The following is a 19,127-nucleotide window of genomic DNA, read 5'->3' on the forward strand; positions in this document are numbered from 1 at the left end:
AAGTGTGTCCAAGTTATCTCCTCTTCTGATGTGTTAGCCTCATCTTATCTTGCTGGGTCTCCTTCTTGTTGTGTAGTCTATGACAGAAACATGGTCTGACAACAGGCTGTCAGTGCCCGTGTATCCTGATGAAGACTACAATATCCCATACAACTCTCCTGCTGCCAACCTGTCCAGTCAACAGACCCTGGATCTGGTCTTCAGGGGCACCAAGGTATCCTGCCTTCCTTCTTTGATGAGAGAATATACATTTTAACAAAATGTGCTGAAACGAAAATGAAATTTGTTTCTAGCCCAGTCGCCAGGATGAAATGTTGGTACTTAATGGTTCTGCAAATCACAGACATGTTCACAACCACTGGATATGTTTGGAGAGGGACCACATAATTTCAATATTTGTAAGTGTGACATGTTTGTTGCGACCAAAACAGGTATCTTAAGTTAAAACATGATGTTTTCCTAACCCTAACCAAGAGGTTTTTATGCCTAAAGCTAAGCAGAGCATAAGCACAGCGTTGACAGAACATTAAATTTAAAATTAAACCTAAAGAAACGTAAAGTTGCAACATTAAGAAACATGTTGATAAAGGGTCTTGGTCGTCAAGTCATCCAGGTCCCGGTAATTCTAAGTGCTGTATTGTAGGCAACTGGACTTGTTTCAGTTTCTTGAAGACGTCTCACCTCTCATCCAAGAGGCTTCTTCAGTTCTAACTAACTGGAGGGGAGTTGCAGGCTTTTAAACTCTGTGTGGGAGTGTCCTTACAGAGTCGTTAAGGACACGTGTGAACTCTGAGTTTCAGGGTTGTTAGGGCCACTTGTGGGTCGTTGACCCAACCGGCCTTCATGTGGGTTGCTAGGGCTAGGTGAGCCCAGGTGTAAATCATTGTTAAGCTGTCTCAGGAGGGAACTCGGTACTGCATTGTAGGTGGGTAATAAATAATGTCGTAGGCCACCTCCTCTGTTCAAAGACGGTTGTTCCAGTTTGACATAGATGGATTCTTTTACTCCTCTTTCAAACCATCTGTCTTCTCTGGCCAAGATGTTTTCATTGTTGTCCTCAAAGGAATGATTTTTCTCCTTCAGATGTAAGTGGACAGCAGAGTCTTGACCTGCGGAGTTGGCCCTCCTGTGTTGTACCATTCGTTTATGGAGAAGTTTTTGTTTTGTCTCCCCAGTGCACAAATCTGTGCAGTCCTGTGAAGGTGATCAAGGCTCTTCTTCCATGTAGAGGTTGGCCACTATTGGTGAGCCCATGGCACAGCCGTGCTTCTATCTGTAGAAATCTTCACTGTACTGGAAGTAGGTGGTCATCAGACAGAGGTCAAGTAAGGCACAAATGTGGTCTGAGTGAAGTTGGTTCTGCTGGACAGAGTGCTGTCTTGTAGCAGGCGTTTCTTCACCATCTTTACCGCTTCTTGAGTGTGAATGCATGTAAAAAGTGATGTGACTCTTGAGGATTCCATAGATACATGGGATGGCTTCCCCGGGGTACAGTCGGTAGTATAATGGCCTGTCAATAGCTGTGTCCTTTTCCAGTTTTTGCAGATATTCTATAACCTTTTTTTTGTAGCTACTGGTAGGATCTTGCCTCAGTGTCTTATAGGAGTTAGTATCACTAAGCAGATCAGTGACTTTGGTGTGGTAGTGCATCTCCCTCTGTCTGCCGGCAAGATGGTGATGTTCCGGTCTCTTTTGAGTGATGGCAGGGCCTTCCTTTCCTCAGTAGTGAGGTTGGAGGGGGGTGCTTTTGCATTAGCAATTAACTTGTTGTTTCTGGTGGCTGACTCTGTTGCTGTGATGAGATCTACTACTGGTTTCTGTTCTGGAATTTCTGCAAAGTTCAGTCCTTTGGCAAGGACATCCTTCTCTGGTTGGGTGAGCTCACTGTTGGACACGTTTTTCACCCACTCCTATTGTATGTCCAGATGTGCTGTGTTGTTGATGTCCTTATTTCTCCAGGTGAGAGCTTCTGTTCTATGTTGCTTTGACATGCCTGTAATGTTTGGAATTTTCGTGTCTGCCGTTCCTTATGTGTGTTGTGATGCTTGTGCCTTCTCAACAAACTTGGAGACATTTTCCAGGACATTGCTTGGTAGCAGTGATGTTAGTTCCTCAAGATGTCTGGTCAGTCTTAGTAATGAGTGCATCGATGGTGAAATTATTTTGTCACACTCTTTCACTGAGCAGCTGGTTTTGAGCCCTCTGAAGGATTCTCGTGGCCCTGTTTCCTTGAAGCCTCTTGGATGATAGGTGAAAGTCTTCAAGAAACTGAAACACAAGTTTAAATTTATTTTATCATGATTAGATTTTTTATGGATTGCAGAAATGTGCATTAACCAACATTTATTCTGGCCATTTGGTTGAGAACTAAGTACTAAGTAAGAGTACTGAGACCCACAACGCTCATCTTTAAAGTCTATCCATTCTCTAGATCCATGTGTCCTGTACAGGGTCATAAGGGCTGGACCCTATTCCATTGTTCACTGGGAAAGATACATAGTAGGTTAGGGGAAAGTTGCCATTGTCAGTTGCATCACAGGTCTCATACTGGAATGAAATATTGGGTCTTGGGAGAAAAAGTTATTTTATATTATGTGTGGCAGCAGCAGAATTGTTTAATACTCAGCTAAATACAGGGTAAGTTCCAAGAGTCAACCGAAGAGTTACAAGATTTTGAGCACAGTTTCATCAGTTATGGGCAGTAAACCAACATCACTGGTCCTGTCTCTGTCTATGTATCTGTTCACATTAGCTGACTTCATTACAAACTGCATTCCGAGGAGGAGTTTGCAGTCAGAGGAGCATGACATCTGTGGATGTACTATAATTCCAGTGATTCTTTGCTCAAGGCACATCTCTTAATATGAATCGACTTACTGTGTTCATACGGCCACTGAATAAAGTTGAATGTTCCACCATATTCATATGACCCACTCATGTTTCACACGGTTTACTCAAGTTCATACAAAGTTAATGTGAACAACAACCAACCTGCTGGACATCTGACTTACAGACAACTGTTCACTCTATAATTATAACTCTTAAAGTTCCACCAGTCCCATGGCTCATGGCACATGTGCCAGTAAACATGAACATACTGCTGGTAGACAGACACTTGCATTGTTAAAAAGGTGTAATCATGTTCAGAGTCATTTCAACTGGCATTTTGTCTTGTCTTTGATCAAACAGTTTTAGATACTGTCTTAATACAGCTCTGTGTGTGCATGTGTGTGTGTGTGCGTGCGCGTGTGTTTGTGTGTGTGTGTGTGTGTGTGTGTAGTCCAGGGTGCGAGCTGTTCCACGCCGGTACTGCTGGCCTCAGGATGTGACCAGTGAGGAGGGTTATAATGGAGACTCCAGCGGCTCCAGTAGAGGATCTCCAGTAAGAGATGAAGGACTGGAGCCCTCATCACACACCAGCTGCCAGGTGCCAGCACACCACTCTAAATACAGCTGCTGAACTACAGAGGGAAAGGTTATAGATAAGTCTGTGGTAGTATTTGCTCTTGAGTTAAAAAAAAACAAACTTTTATTTTTCTTATTTCTTATATGCTTATCTCTTATTTCACGTACAGACTTTGAAGGTACCCTGTGGTAATTTGACAAAAATCTTGACCTGCATTGTTTTCATCAATGTTTGCTATTACAATTTGCACCTTTTGCTGCTACACTGGCATTATTATGGATTCCATTGCTTTTCTTGCAAGACACACCCTACTCTGCCTCTGATTGGTTTGCATCTATCATTTTCATATCGAAGAAACCTAATAGCTTTATGGTCCTGTGACTCCATGCTAAATACAACCACCACGTTTATTGATGAGAGAAGACAGGAAGAAAACCATGAAGTTCAACTAAAAGGTGCCTTCTTACTGTTGAAAAAATGTCAAATCTGACAGAATTTTTTGCGGTCCTGGTAGGCTCATGTATAACTAGAGGGAGGGCGATCGGTAGAGCCTGTGCCCACATGCTGAAGAGGTCCATGTGTTCACTAGGGAAAGTACAGCTCATAAACCACTATGTCAGAACCGCAAGAAAAACAGACATAACAACGCTACACTATGAGTTAACAGGTTGAGTCAAGGGTAGAGAAGGTGACCAACGAACCAACCAATCAGAGGCGGAGTTAGGCACGTCTTGCAAGAAAAGCAGTGCGATCCACAGTTATGCGTTGCGCTGCTACATTTCTTTGTGCTCAGTGAAATAGTGTGAAGCTGTTGTCAAACTGTGTTTTTCATATCACCTTTGTGCTTGTGCTCCTACATGTGCATGCTAGTACAGAAGAAATAAAAAGAATAGAATGACCTGCTGATAACATCATTGCTTAGTGTTTGTTCATTCATGTTTGTTGTTTTAATTTAACAATCCTAAAATCAACGCAGATACTCTGTCATACTGCAAACATACAGTCTGACAGGTATCTATCTGCAAGTAAATAATTTAACACATTAACCTGATGACTAAAAATCCATAGGATCAAAAGTACTGCATGGTAGCTGACTGTTTACGTGGTTTTAGGGCAAACAGCATCTTAAAGTAATAAATGCAGCAGGACTTTTCATGATGAAAATTGATGCCCACACTCCTAACACCCTAACTTGACTCCATGGCAACACTATACTTGCTGTTGAAGTTATAAAACTAACGACATAAGTGGTCGCCAGATTAAAAAGTCCATGAATATGAGTTTTTTTCTTTTGTTTTTTGGATCATTAAAATAATACATTTTTGACAATTGACACTACCTCTCTCTTCTATCCATTCATATACAGATATAAGATCATTAATATTCATATAGAGAGCGCCATACAGGCCAACGTATTTAGGAGACTCACTAAATGCCACAGGCTTAGATGTGACTATGCCACAAGCCTGTACATTAAAGGCATAGAAACTGAACCTAGGGTTCAACAGTTTCCACAGGACAACATACTGGCTGCATACTGGTCCTTTCCCTCCTCCCACTGGGAACATAACGTGCAGTTGGCAACAGATAAAGGGTATTTTTTAAATGATATACTTGAAAATGACCAAAACAGAGCTCAAAGTTTGGCACTGCAAAATTGGTCAGGAACTGCCATGTTTGTGTTCGATCACTGTTCACCATTTGTGTCAGAAGAATCAAAAGAAAAACAACTTCACAATCATCCTTCCATCACATCATTTTAAACTTGAAAGTGTATAATTTGTGTAGATTTTTCTTATTCAATGTCTTGACCTTCCACCGTCTGACAGATGCTGCACACACAGTAGCTACATTGGTTTCTCAAACAGTACCTTAGTTTAGCTGTCAGCTCTCTGTGCATCACAGTCTTTTTCACTTTCACTCTGTTTGACTGTTACCTACTCTTCCACCATCTACTGTTCCTGTTGGTACTAATCATGCATCCCTCATTGTACTAACCTTCTTCTTATGAAAAGAGTCATATGTAACTCGCTCCTCTCCTTCCACGGCCTGCAGCTCTTCATCAGTATATACAAGGCCTTACGAAACATCCTCAGGTCACTCTTAAGGAATGTATGTGAAGTGATGTGGCTTGCAGTGTTTTGCTGGTAAAAGCATGCTGAGCATGTATAGCTTTTTATGAATGAAATGTAAAGCTGTCAGCTTCAGAGTCACACAAAATAGGGTCATTGTTTTAATCACAGTACTTTGACAGTACAGTGTTTAATCGCTTTACCTTTTACATACATACTGCTTCAGAGGATTTACAAGCTGTAACCACAGGATTTATTAAGACTCAATGCCATTTGGACAACTTGTTAACAGTTACACTGGCAGACTTAATGGAGTAATGTATGAGGTACCTCAAGATTTCCAGTTGTTTTCATGAATGACCTTTAACTTTTCTATAGATTATTATTAAACGATTTTATTAATACCATTAGTTACAGCTTACAAACTCTAAAGATGCCTTAATAGTTGTTGTTTTTTTTTACCATAATATGAGAACTACTGCCCGGAATACTAAATTCTACAATCAAAAGTATGTGGACACTGCTGTCCAGTGTAATTTTGTGCTGGAGCTGTTTTCCATCTCTAAATCGAGGCTGTATTCGCAGCAGATGGTTGTACAGCCAATACAAGAACACTGTAATCAGAAGATTCTGATTCTCTGCACCCATGATGCTCAGTGATAACATTCATATCCAAGGTTTTTACGGTTCCCTTTTCTACAACATCAACTGCAGGTCTGTGACAGACTGTAAAGTCTGGTCTCCTTAGCTACATAACAGTCACACTACTTCCTGCAGATGATTTGAACATTGGTACTGGATTTACTGTACATTGTGAAATTGTCTAATATGAATGTAATTCCTGGGTAAACTGGGCTGGAGTGTAATGTCCAAGTGTGCACATACTTTTGACTGTATATAGTCAATACCCATCTTATGTCCCCTTCATGCATATTATGCCTGCTTTTTACTACTGTATCTGTGTGTGTGTGTGTGTGTGTGTGTGTGTGTGTGTGTGTGTGTGTGTGTGTGTGTATGTGTGTGTGTGTGTGTGTGTGTGTGTGTGTGTGTGTGTGTGTGTATGTATGCATTTCAGCATGCAAGCACTGCATGACATGTGTTTGCAGGAGTTAAATTGGGCAAATTCCACCCTGTTGCGGCTCAGTGTCCTCCAGTGTCCCAGCTACCAAATCTCACACATTTGGCCTGAAACATCCCCTATCAGACACTGTCTCACGCTGATCAAAGAGATGTAGACTGTGTTAAATAGCTGTGGCCATCCCACAGCATAAGGACTTATATGTTTGTCTTCAAATTGTTTAGGCTTGTGCGCAATTTACGCACCTGGCACAACAGCAGTAGCATCATTAATCGTTTCAAACTCGTGATGTGGCATTGTGATCATATGGTAGCCTCATTAAACTCAAGGCTTTTCTGGACTGCAAATCAGTGAGCTGTTGCACACAGATTCCAAGTTTACACACTGAAATCATTAGGAACAAAGAGGCAGTGTTCAGGATGAATCCAGCAACATCAAAGCTGTCGATTTTTATTTTTTCAACAAAATCCAAGTATTAAATCACAGTCATATTTTTTTGTGGATCATTGCAATTATGAACATGAACCGCTTAAACCAAGAAATAAGGCCCCAGATAGTTAGCCTCATGATGAAAACACACTTTATTGGACTAAGCCTACTACTGTATACCTAGTGTATTTGTTTCAGTGCACAGATATGTCTATTTTGATGAATGGACAGGAATTTCACTTTTTTGTCAACCATAAATTTAAAATCACTGGTAGTGCATTTGGTTATGGGCCTCTGTTTGCAGTGTTGTATTATAATCTTTTGGGACTTCACGTTTGTCCCTCTTGTAAATTTAATTGGTTGATTCATCCAAATTTGCAATAAATACATCAAATAAAAATAAAAATGTTTTCTTTCTCCCCACTGGATCTTTCCATTTAGATAGTTAGATTAAGTTTTAGACGTGTGAAATTTAACCAGTATAATGGAGGTGAATGGAATTTAGTTTGTGCGACATCTTGGAAATTCAGCATCTCTCTTCAGAAACAGTGCCATTGTTACTCTAAACAATTCATATCCACACAACACAGTTTCTACAGTTTTCATAATTGCAAGTGAAGAAATATTCCCTATGAAAACTGCAGACTGTGTGGTCTGTGAAACCAGCCGACCTCATATCATTGCACAAGGGAACCCCCTCGTCATAAATCCCAATTCAACCCCTGTCTGTATGCATCATGCTTGTTGCTGGTTAGGATATAGGCCTGACACTGACTGAATGAAAGAGTGTGAACACAGCAGCACCGATGAATGTCTGAGCGGAAGCAGGGTACATTATTGCACCTCTCTGTGGTTGTTGCTAGAGAAACTGTTGTGACACAATACTTCCTGTTTGTGTAGCAGGAAGGAGAACGAAAAAGAGAACAGTCAGAGGGGTGCAAAGAAGGTTTCACTCATCCAGACACTGCAGCCTGCACCACCGACAGACTACACCCAGGTAGGAGACAAGTGCTGGTACCTTTCATTTAAGCACCTGAATGCAACTTCAGGACTAGCATTGTAGTTAGTTCAGCAGTGTGACAGCAAATGCACCTGGTGCTGTGGTTATCAGTATTTGGCTGGAAAGTAACTGAGATTCCATTTCCTGTTTGAGGCAGAGTTTTATGTGTCAGTACATAAAATGCAATCAGGATATAATGATTGAGTTGAAGTGAAGCTGCAGTGATGTTGATGATCACCTGCTTTAGTTACACCAGGGCTGTCAGGGATCCTTGAGCAAAAGCACAAAAACTAAAGTTCAACTTTTGTATGATTTACTTTACTTGAAACTATCCTAGTTGTATATAGTTGTCCTACAAAGAGCAACTGTAGCATCACATGGTTGAAGGTAGTAAAGTTAGACACCACACCTAACAGTGTATTACACGTATAGGATTGGCAATGAGAATCCTCTTTTGTGGTGTAGGTCATGAGGTCCACATGTTAGTCTTGTGAAATATCTCCACTATTACTGGATAAGTTACCATTACATTTTAAACATAAAAATATATAGTGCTAAGACAATGTACCCTAGTGACTTTGGTGATTTCTAGTGCCATTATGAGGTTCACGTATTACCCTACTTTTCATGCTATGATTTAGCCCAGTCCTCCTTAAGGCCCCCTGCCGAAAAGCTAGCTCTGATTGGTCAAATCACACAGGCCTGAGCAGGCACCGCTCACTGTGTCTCCAGTCAGCTCTTCCGGTGTTTTAAGCTTCCTGTTAAGCTAGCCTCTACCCTGAATATCACCACAAAACTCTCCAGAGTGGGAGAAATCACATCAGTCAAACAACATGCTTACGCTCAATTCATTAAGCTAACCTACAAAATGACATTAAATTAACATGTTGTGGTACAGCTTCCAAGATTGAAGTCAGGTTACAGACAGCAGGATTGATCCATTCTTCAGCTTGTGCAGTTACTGGCCCTCTTTGATTGCAGTCTGTTGTAAAATCAACACATCCCATCCACAGCTTGTGAAGTAGCGGAGCAGTCGGGAATAAAATACACACAGTTCAATAGTTTTCTAGTCTACGATTTTCATCAAATACTGAATTAATCCAGTGGGTCTTTAAATCCTCACATAGGAGCAGTAAAGACTTTTGTGATGACGCTTAAAGCCAACAACAGAGCAGCCTGCAGCTTTGCACTGGCCCAAAAATTATTCCCCCTTTAACTTTTCATCTTATACAGTCATCAAGTCAAAATATTATTGGTCCAATAAAACCCTTCAAAGCTAATGACATCCCATGAGCCTCTACTGCACTCAGTGTTAACTGGTAATTAACAAATGTTAGCATGCTAACACGCTTAAGTTGGTGAACACGGTTTACATTATACCTGCTGAATATCAGCATGTTAGTATCGTCACTGTCAACATATTAGCATGCTGATATGAGCATTTAGCTCAAAGCACTGTTGTGTACAGGCTTACAAAGCTGCTAGTTTGGCTGTAGACTCAGTCTTGTTTTGTAATACATTTGTACTCACAATTATTATTGCAATTATTAGATTTAAATGTATCATGATATCACCTTCATGATAAGAGTATTAATAGCGGCAGAGGCCTGAATGATGACTACACATTGTCTCTGAAAAAGAGATCTGAGTATGAGTTAGTTACATTAGTTACATTAAAATGTTTGAAACACACGTGTCTGATTTTTCTGCTCTCCTCTGTGGTGTGTGAACAGGTGATTCATCAGCTGTGTTCTGCTCACAGCCAAAGAGAGGAGCTCTGAGGAGACAGGCTCATATTGACCAACATACCCAAGAGCAGCTTCAGGATCCCTGGGTTCGCCTTTCAGACAGCTCCCCTGAAGAGCTGCCCGAGATCCAACACCATCACCGGCACCACAACACTGCAGATAAGTCGCAGCCTACAAACGTCCACAGCCAGCCTACTATCATGAGTGACGAAGAGAACACCTCCGAGCTCAATGGCACAGCAACAGACGCAGCTTCAGATCCTCCTGGCGACAAAAGTTCTGAAAACACATCTGAAACTCCTCCAGAAGCAAAGAAGGGGCCCCCGGTGGCACCCAAGCCCACCTGGTTTCGCCAGAGTCTGAAGAAAATTCGGAATGATCAGGACCAGAAGAAGCAAGATATAAAACATAATAAAACAGCAGAGCAGAGGCCGACTGGGGGCTTCACCAGAACCTTCGGAGGCAGGTCTGCCTCATCCACAGCCAACCTGTCAATCAAACAAAAGATTCACTCATTTGAGACTTTTTCCAGTCCAGAGGGTCCAGAGAAGGGGGACAACAGGAGGCCTTCCACCTCCCTTCCTCTGGTGGAGAAGGAGTCCAGGAGTCACACAGCCCCACATGTAGATAACAGGAAGGACAAAGATGAAACCCCTAAAGAGATCCAGCCAGACCAATCTGCAAGTGTAAGGGTGACAGAGACCACAACTGTGTCTGCTGCACCCTCTGCTATCACCTCCTCCCCTTCTGAAGCTTGTAGTCAAACAACAGCCGAGTCCTCTGAAGATGAACCTCCCCCAGCCCAGTCCCTAACAGATCTCCCACTTTCTGACAGCACCAGCACTGATCTGGTCTCAGGGATACAGGATTCTTATGATGACAGGAATGTCTTACCATCAACACAGGAGTCTGAGCTAGACAGAGAGGATCTTAGCAGGACCACAGAGTCCAAGGTCCTACCTCCTGCGACACCTGTGAAAATCAGTCAGGCTGAAGAGACAAGTCCTGCAGAGGGGACAGAGGGGGACATAGCACAGAGCCAAGGTCAGCTGGTGAGCACAACTCTGAGTGCTGCACCACCCACTGACAGTCACCTCCTCAGAGGCCCGGAGGAAGAGAGTTTAGGGAAGATCCTCGCCTTCAGTAACCAGGTAATCTGTCATGTGAGGAACTATGGTAATGTACTTTGTTTGCGTTTGACTTTGAACAGGGGATCATCTGACTTCATCGCGCTACTCGTGCAAGTGTTTATTCTCCAAAAAGTCTGATGACTCTACGTTAGCCGTAAACTAGCGAGCAATGGCATCCACCGAGTGTCCGTCTGTTTAAATTCAGGTCAATCACACAGCAGAGACTCTGGTTCTCTCTCTTCTTCTTCCCCTCTCCTCTCTGTAACATTACGTTCATGAAGTAAAGTACATTTCCCCTCCAGCTCCAGTCAGCAGTCAACATTACAGAACATAAACACCTGACAATGGAGGTCAACTCCGCGGATCACTGCTGCAGTCAAGTTGATAAACAGGAGTGAAGATAAATCCACTTTTTAACCCCAAAAGTTAAAAAGTAATCCCTGAGCTCTCCTCCGGTCTTTAAACGGCTCTGGATTGAGCAGAATCTGATGTGCCTCTTGGTGTTTATTCCTCCTGGATGTCTGGCTCTTCACCTGACTCTGTCCTCCAGAAGGACTCCCTAAAAACGTATATATTGTCCAGAGGCGGCGCCTCATGTCCTGCAGTGCACTGAGCGTTGTGTGCCTGATGCACGTTCACACAAAACCACCCAAAGGTTCTTACAAGGCAGGATATCACCTTCCATGCACATAATGTACATACACAAATTCGAGGGAAACAATGCGCACTCAGAGCACCACCTTAGACGTTCACGGAGCTCACTGAAACCACATCCATTTGGGGGAAATATCAAGTTTTGAGCTTCCAGAGCTGTCCGGCTCTGAGCACTGGCTCTGCCCCCATACTATTTTAGTACACGTTATTTTCTTCAGTCTACAATTTGAATGTACCCATAAAGCATGGAAATTGTGTTTAACAGCTCAATTTGTTTATATTTTAGTTTCTAACCTAACTGTCTTTGCAGTATCATCCTTCTGTTTGGTTCAACAATAACCAGATTGTTATCTAATTTAAGATGTTGTTTTTGCCAGGTTTCTCAAGCATTCATGCGTTCTCTTCCCATACACCCCTGCCATGGTACTTCAGGCTCCCCAGACCTGCAGGAACCCTCTGCAGTGGACTTGACAAATCCACGGGAGTCAGATTCCGCCCAGGAGAGCTCAGACAGGGGATTCTCTGTCAGGTAAGACTTCTGCACGTAGGTTTGGGTAGACATGACACCTCCCCCACCCTGTTTTATATTCATAAGGAAGTGGGTTCAGGTTTAAAAAAAAAAGACTTCCTGTTTTATCTGAGAGGCAGCAACAAGTTTTTACTGTAAAACATTTTTAATTCAGCACAGTATACACTGCTGTGCATGCCAGCAGTGTATACTGTGCTCAGAGGTGTCAAACTAGCATTACATCCTCATCTCTGACATGTTTTATCTTTTTAAACACAGCTTGGCCACACTGAGGGAGTGTACCATTGAGCGAGGGGAGGGTGGATCTCATGACGAAGCAGCAGTCACGTCTGCCTCTGTTCACTCTGTCATCTCAGCCATCCCTTCAGAGGAAATACAGAGGATGATGCAGGAAGTCAAAGCTCTAGATGAAGAGACACTGAAGGTAAAAAAAAAAAACCTCAGAGACTTTCACTTGGTACAACCCACCAATAACACATGGAGATTCGTTTAAAATCAAAGCTACAAACTAACATTCAACACGGGGCGAATACACACCATTTCACCTCACACTGTATTAATCAGTTCTTACTTTGGTCATTCAATCTTATAACATTTATCAAGCAAACAGATTATGGATCCCCCACATGAATTGAAAAACACACAAGCTGAACTTTTGAACATATAATTATCAGAGGCAGGACAAACATATTTATTCCAGGGCAGCAGACTCCACCAACCAACCAACCACCTATTTCATTTGGACCAGCCACCAAAAGTAATTTTGTCATCACTATGTTAGATATCAAACTTTATTGGAGAGAATGCTTAATGAATAGTGTTGTAAAATTAATTGTAAAATGTAATGTAATGAGACTAATATCAGTCTGAACATCTCACTCTGGAAAGAAAAGGGCGTGTTTTTAAAACATTGAACTTTTCCTTTAAAGGGCTCATCTCTTCATACAAGTTTCAAAGTATTATCTTGTTGCAGCTTTCAGCAGAACATAAAGGGTATTAAGCAGGTGTTCATCAGCTCATAAACAGATGATGGATGAATTGATGGACACCACATTCATCTTGTTGAAGCACAGTGTGTGGGTGAATCTTGCGCCCCCTGGTGATTGAAGGCAGAGTCAGACACTTTATGAACAACTCAGGAATCAGGAATACGACTATATCTACTGCAAACTTTCATGTTGTATATTTTTTACATGCATTAAATATTTTGCAGTGCTCTGTTATTGGATACTTATATACTGTGCAGGCCATACTGTTACTGTGTCTGATTACTAGAAACCAAAAAAAGGCCATGCCTTGTTGAAACATTTGAATAACGTTATCTGCCACAAAGGTCTTGTAATTGGTGAGTTTTGTGCCATTTATTTTGGTCAGTGTGTGTGTGTGTGTGTGTGTGTGTGTGTGTGTGTGTGTGTGTGTGTGTGTGTGTGTGTGTGTGGCCTGATTTCCATCAGGCCACACCACCCACAGTACTTTACATGTCTCCTGGCTGAACGGGAATCTCAGTTACAACTCATATAGCTGGCCACCTGAGAGTCGTCACGTGCTCAACATCTGCTGTGTATTAAACTCCACACTGAGCTCCTTCTGTGAATACAGATGATCTGAGCACACAAGGTGCCTCAGTGCACTGTGTTGTGGGTAAAGCAGTCCCTCACACTGTCTGAAAGGATTTAACATGTTAAACTCCCTGCTCCCTTTACCTCTCACATTCAGACCTCATGAAGTCTGCCCTTGTTTTTATGACTGCACCATTACTTCAGATGTAGAACTGCAAAGATTTCATGTATCTGTCTGTACCAAGTTTACAAAGACATTTGTAAAAAGTCATTCATGTACAGTGTTCATCATTCAACATTCATCATTCACTGCTTGTTGGCACTGGTTACTAAAATGATCCTGATCATTTTATTAGTTTTTTTTGGCAGATGGTGTGTTATGGGATGCTAGCATTATGGCTCTAGGGACGTCAGTCTGGCAAAATGAAATTACATTTTGTACATTCATGCTCCTCCAGAGGTTAATCCACTGACCTAGCCTCTAGTGCCAATGGCAGGTCAACATGTCCATTTTCTCTGTGAAATATCTCACCTACTTCACAGTTTGGCGCAAAATATGGTTCATTCATTGACATCCATGTGTCCTCTACAATGAATCCTGCTACTTTGGTCACCTGACTTCTTACTGCCACCATGAGGCTCACAATTGTGCATTTTTGTGAAATATCTCAACAAATTGGATCAATATCCATGACATTTGGAAGACTTTAGAAGACTTTGATGGATATGGAGGAAACTGAGTTATGATGAGCACTGCTGGCTTGAAGTTTTCTCACGAGAGCTGTATTTATTTCTGTGCTCACAAAGCAATCATTCAACTGAAATACCGACTGCCATTGTGGATGGCAATGTCTCTTAGAATGTGGGAAGTTATCCTGAGGAACTTGGTTTCATTTTGTCAGAAGAAAGGAAGAAATGCTTTGTGAGAGATTAGTTACAGAAGCTGGTTCAGAGGATGTGAACAATGCTCTGTGGCTCAATGTCTCTTCATAGTAATACACCTGTTAAACATGTAATCTGAGCTAATCATATAAAAATAAGATTAACTTCTGTAGTAACTCTGTCTGTCTGTGTTCCCACAGCAACTGGTAGACATCCATGTTGTGATCCTGCATAAAGAGGAGGGAGCGGGGCTGGGCTTCAGCATTGCTGGAGGGTCTGACCTGGAGAGCAAAGCTACTACAGTAAGCAGCACTATACAGATTCGTACTGATCACATGAGGGCAAGGCTTAGACTGACAGATCTGTCTGTCTTTCTCTCTCAGATTTTAAACTCATATACTGTACTGATACTGTCTTCCATCCAGGTCCACAGAGTGTTTCCCAGCGGCTTGGCAGCTCAGGAGGGCACCATTCAGAAAGGAGATGAGGTGTTGTCTATAAATGGACAAACGCTGCGCGGCCTCACACACGCTGATGCCACTGGCGCTCTGCGTCAGGCCCGCGATCTGGAGTTGGCTGTGGTGGTGGTCTGCAAGAGAGCAGAGGAGGAAGGAGAGGGAGGAGGCTGCCGGAGCAAAGAGCCCAACCCTGCAGGTGAGTCGCACCACAACACAACAGGCTGCAGTCCATCACCTCGAGTGTGTGAGCCTCTCCAAAATGTACGGTGCCTTTTCAAAACATGGTTTTTCAATGTATGCAGTAAATAAGCCCTGTGGTTCACACTTTGACTAAATTAAACCAGTAAATATCTTAACTTTGAATTTTTCAGCTGTAGTGAAGGTGTGCTGGCTACTGTAGCTCAGGAGGTAGAGCGGGTCGTCCAGTTATAGGAAGGTCGCTGGTTCGAATCCTAGCTGCATGCCGAAGTGTCCTAGAGCAAGATACTTAACCCCAAATTGCTCCTGATGAGCAGTTGGCACCTTGCATGGCAGCCTCTGCCATCAGTGTGTGAATGTGTGTGTGAATGGGTGAATCTGACAAGTGTTGTGAAGCGGCTTTGAGCGGTCAGTAGACTGGAAAGCGCTATAGAAATGCAAGTCCATTTACACTTGCCCTATTTTAAATTGTGCTGCAGTGGAGGAGCAGGGAGAACCAGTGAGTGTGGAGCTGGAGAAAGGAGCTGGAGGAGTTGGGTTCACTCTCGAGGGAGGAAAAGGCTCAATCCACGGAGACAAACCTTTAGTCATCAACAGGATCTTTACAGGTATGATTATGCCAACATTATACATCATGATTTCACTTTATCTACAAAAAACTATTCCCAGTCAGTTAATAAGTTATGCTTTCATATTGACCATCACTAATCAACTATCAGCTTTTTAAATTTTCTGAGGGAAGCACTGTGAATGAATGTTACCACAGAAACGAAACGTAATTCAGACATCTTGATTTTCTTAAAGGAGGAGGGGATGTGTTCATTGTTGGAGTGCAGCTATTTTCAAAACTAGGAAAGGAAGCTGCGACAGACATGAGTGCTGCAGCAGAAGTGTCACGTCTGTCAATGGAGCAACTATGTGAAACTGTAAACTACTGAAACTTCCCAATGAATTCTAGGTCACAGTTTTAATCTCTGGTTCATTTGGCTTTGGTGAAATGAAAAAGAGGTCTGTAGGAACATTTCACTAAGTAAAAAATAATCAAAACAAATATGTAATTTGTGTGTGTGTGTGTGTGTGTGTGTGTGTCAGGTGGAGCAGCAGAGCAGAGGGGTCTGCAGCAAGGAGATGCACTGCTGCAGGTCCAGGGAATCAATCTGCAGGACATGACTCGCTTTGAGGCCTGGAACCTGATCAAGAGTTTACCTGAAGGACCAGTCACAGTGATGATCAGGAGGAGGCAGGGCGGGGCTGAATGAACAGCTGCTGGGAGCCGCTGACAAATGAAGAGATGTCTGCATTTTTTCAAAGGTGCAATATTTAAGAATTGGCCACATGTAGAATTCATACTCCAAACAAATAGGGGGCACCACATCACCAGAGTAATTGCTAACTGTAATTGGCATTAGCTGCTTAGCTCAGTTAGCTGTGCAGCTAGTGACTCTGCCTGGACTGGGAGTTCAGAGTACGGGGGTAGTGTTAGTGTTATTTACTATCGGACTATCACCTCATGAGGTACAGAGTGGCTCAGGGCTAGCTAGCATGCTAACTTCAATAGATATCTCTGCAACACAACACATCACAAGTATTATTCTGTCGACATTCTGTTCATTTTAATTAATTTGTTTAATGTGTTAAACTTAAATTCTTACATAGTGCACCTTGAACACTCTCATAGAAATCAGGGATCAGCCCACATTTGACAAAGTGGTTCAGAGAACAACTTCTGCATGAATTTTGATTATGTATACAGTATGTCACATTTCTGACCAGATAGAAAAGTTTATTAAAGGGTCAGTTCAGCCCATAAAAAAACAAAACCTCAATTTTCTCACTTACCCACACTGGTAACTAGCCGTGCAGATAGTTTCCTGTGAATAACCGTCAGTAGTTTTTCACCCTCAGTAGAAATCTGTGCATACAAATAAATAAATCATGCTCTCACGAATGGCCAACTGCTGTCCTTGTATTACTAAAATTGTGCTCTGGATCATGTCAAACATAAACAATGGTGTTCAACAGGCAAAAAGACTCAGATCCTAAGTATATCCATATGTTTTCATCAAAATGAACACAAAACTGCAGGAAATCATAGTGGCTCATTTAGATAAGACTTCCCACTGTTAATGTGACCTGTGTTGGAGTCCACAGTGATGTATGTGTGCAGCACAAGCCAGTATTCCTGAAACATTATCTAATGAAGCAGAAAGTGTTCATGGTGCAAGGACTAATGTAACAAATGTGATACTTTATTAATATGAAGGAATTAATTTTTAAATCTGAGGCACCTAATTACCAAACACAGCCGCTAGCCTGCTGTTTACACCCTGGATGCTATTCAGTAAGAAAGCACAGTGCTACAGGCAGATTGGACTGTCAGGACATGGACACCCTATCTGCTCTGATTTAATGCAGCCTTGTTTCAATTTTACATAGAGATATGTGGGTATACTCGATCCCACTGACTGTGTCGCCTTTGACAACCTTTTCATATAATATTAAAATATGTTTAATTGCTATGTTGTCATGAGCATAAAGTGGTAAAATGTAATATATATGAATTGATTCGATAGCTTCATTGTGCAAACTAGTCAGTACTTGGTTTTACTTTTTCATCATTACACCTGCCGCAGCCATAGCTGAAGAAATGGCTTAAGGCTTTTTTTGTCTCATTGGAAGATATTTTTCGTTCAACTTCACTATCTTGAGAAAGAGGTGGTGAGTGCATTATTCTCTTAAAATACATAGTGTATTAAGTGTATAACAGTCAAAACTACGGTTAAGTAAAAAGGCAGTAAAACTTCCATTGTAAAACACTATTTAAAAAATATTAGTAAAAAGCTTTGAACATTACATTGGAGGAAACATATTTCAAATCTTATTTCATACCACAGTTATGATATTAAGCAGTTTTATCCACTCCAGCCATGACAGCCCTAAACAACAAGACACAAATCAAGCCATGTGAGCCAAGTTTCATGAAAGCCTGACTTTAGCTAATGAGATGCAGGCGGTCTCTGATTATTTTCCTCCTCGCTACAACAGCTGGCTTACAAATCAGTCGTGAAGTCTACAAAATGGTTCAGTCTGATTTAAATCAGACATTTGCACAAGCGAGGGAGAAAGAAAGAACTACAGGAGATAGACACAGTAAAAGCTACACACTGTACAGACCAACGCAACTCAACACAGAAGCCCAGCAACCAGATTGGACTGGATCAATCTGGACTAATGAAGGTTGACATGTGTCTGAAGTACAGGTGTTCACTAGTTTTGCCTTGATGCTCTTGTACTAAAATGGAGTCGCGTATAAAAGAAGAGAATTATATATGTTAAAGGTCTATTTTTCTTAGCAGTGGTACTGTATATGTAAAATCAGAAGATTAAACCGTAGAATGCACTTTGGTTGACTTTGAGTTTGACTCTCCTGCCTAAATACAAAGTTCGGTCAAACCAAACTCAACTAGAATGTTACGGTTTTGTGTCTGAATCCTGAGCACGCAATGGGACAATTTAAGCACAGATTTTTTTCCAAGTACATGCATGAAATTATGTAGAGAAATTCTCTCAGCGCTTTCTGCGTTCAATACTGTGGATGTATTTGCATGTTTATTTCCACAAAAGCACACAATAATATCAATGAGACTGTAAGCAAAGGGCAAATGTGCATTTTGTTCTATTTGATCCAGCCCTGAACACGTTTGTTGCTCAAATTCAAATATTCTGAGTGAGAATAATTTCTCTACACAATGTAACTTGTGTTCAAATTTTTTTCAGTGCTAGAAATGTCCTGTTGTGCAGAGAATGTCTTTGTATGCAACCACAAAACAAATGTTTTCTACGCTTAAAGAACAGATGTCAGAGTCACAGAAGTGATACATCTGCTGTAAGAATTCAAAAACTTGAATAAAACTGTTGAAAACTGAAACTCTGAGTGATGTTTCTTTCTCCACAACTGTAGATGGTTTTAAATGTTTGAAGTGT

The 19,127-nt window shown here is 41.7% G+C and overlaps 1 protein-coding gene across 1 annotated transcript in view; it reads left to right on the forward strand.

Annotated features, from left to right (window-relative positions):
* il16 (interleukin 16) overlaps positions 1-19,071 on the forward strand; it is a 45,271-nt gene extending 26,200 nt beyond the window's left edge. The window contains exons 17-26 of the mRNA XM_073464235.1: positions 77-214; positions 3,281-3,427; positions 7,886-7,982; positions 9,719-10,884; positions 11,895-12,046; positions 12,305-12,470; positions 14,688-14,789; positions 14,913-15,141; positions 15,623-15,751; positions 16,236-19,071. Coding sequence (XP_073320336.1) covers positions 77-214; positions 3,281-3,427; positions 7,886-7,982; positions 9,719-10,884; positions 11,895-12,046; positions 12,305-12,470; positions 14,688-14,789; positions 14,913-15,141; positions 15,623-15,751; positions 16,236-16,402 — 2,493 coding nt within the window. The 3' untranslated portion in view covers positions 16,403-19,071. The remainder of the gene's footprint in view (positions 1-76; positions 215-3,280; positions 3,428-7,885; positions 7,983-9,718; positions 10,885-11,894; positions 12,047-12,304; positions 12,471-14,687; positions 14,790-14,912; positions 15,142-15,622; positions 15,752-16,235) is intronic.
* Positions 19,072-19,127: the final 56 nt, after the last annotated feature.

The sequence above is a fragment of the Pagrus major genome, chromosome 4 (assembly GCF_040436345.1).
Source record: "Pagrus major chromosome 4, Pma_NU_1.0".
Lineage (NCBI taxonomy): Eukaryota > Metazoa > Chordata > Actinopteri > Spariformes > Sparidae > Pagrus > Pagrus major.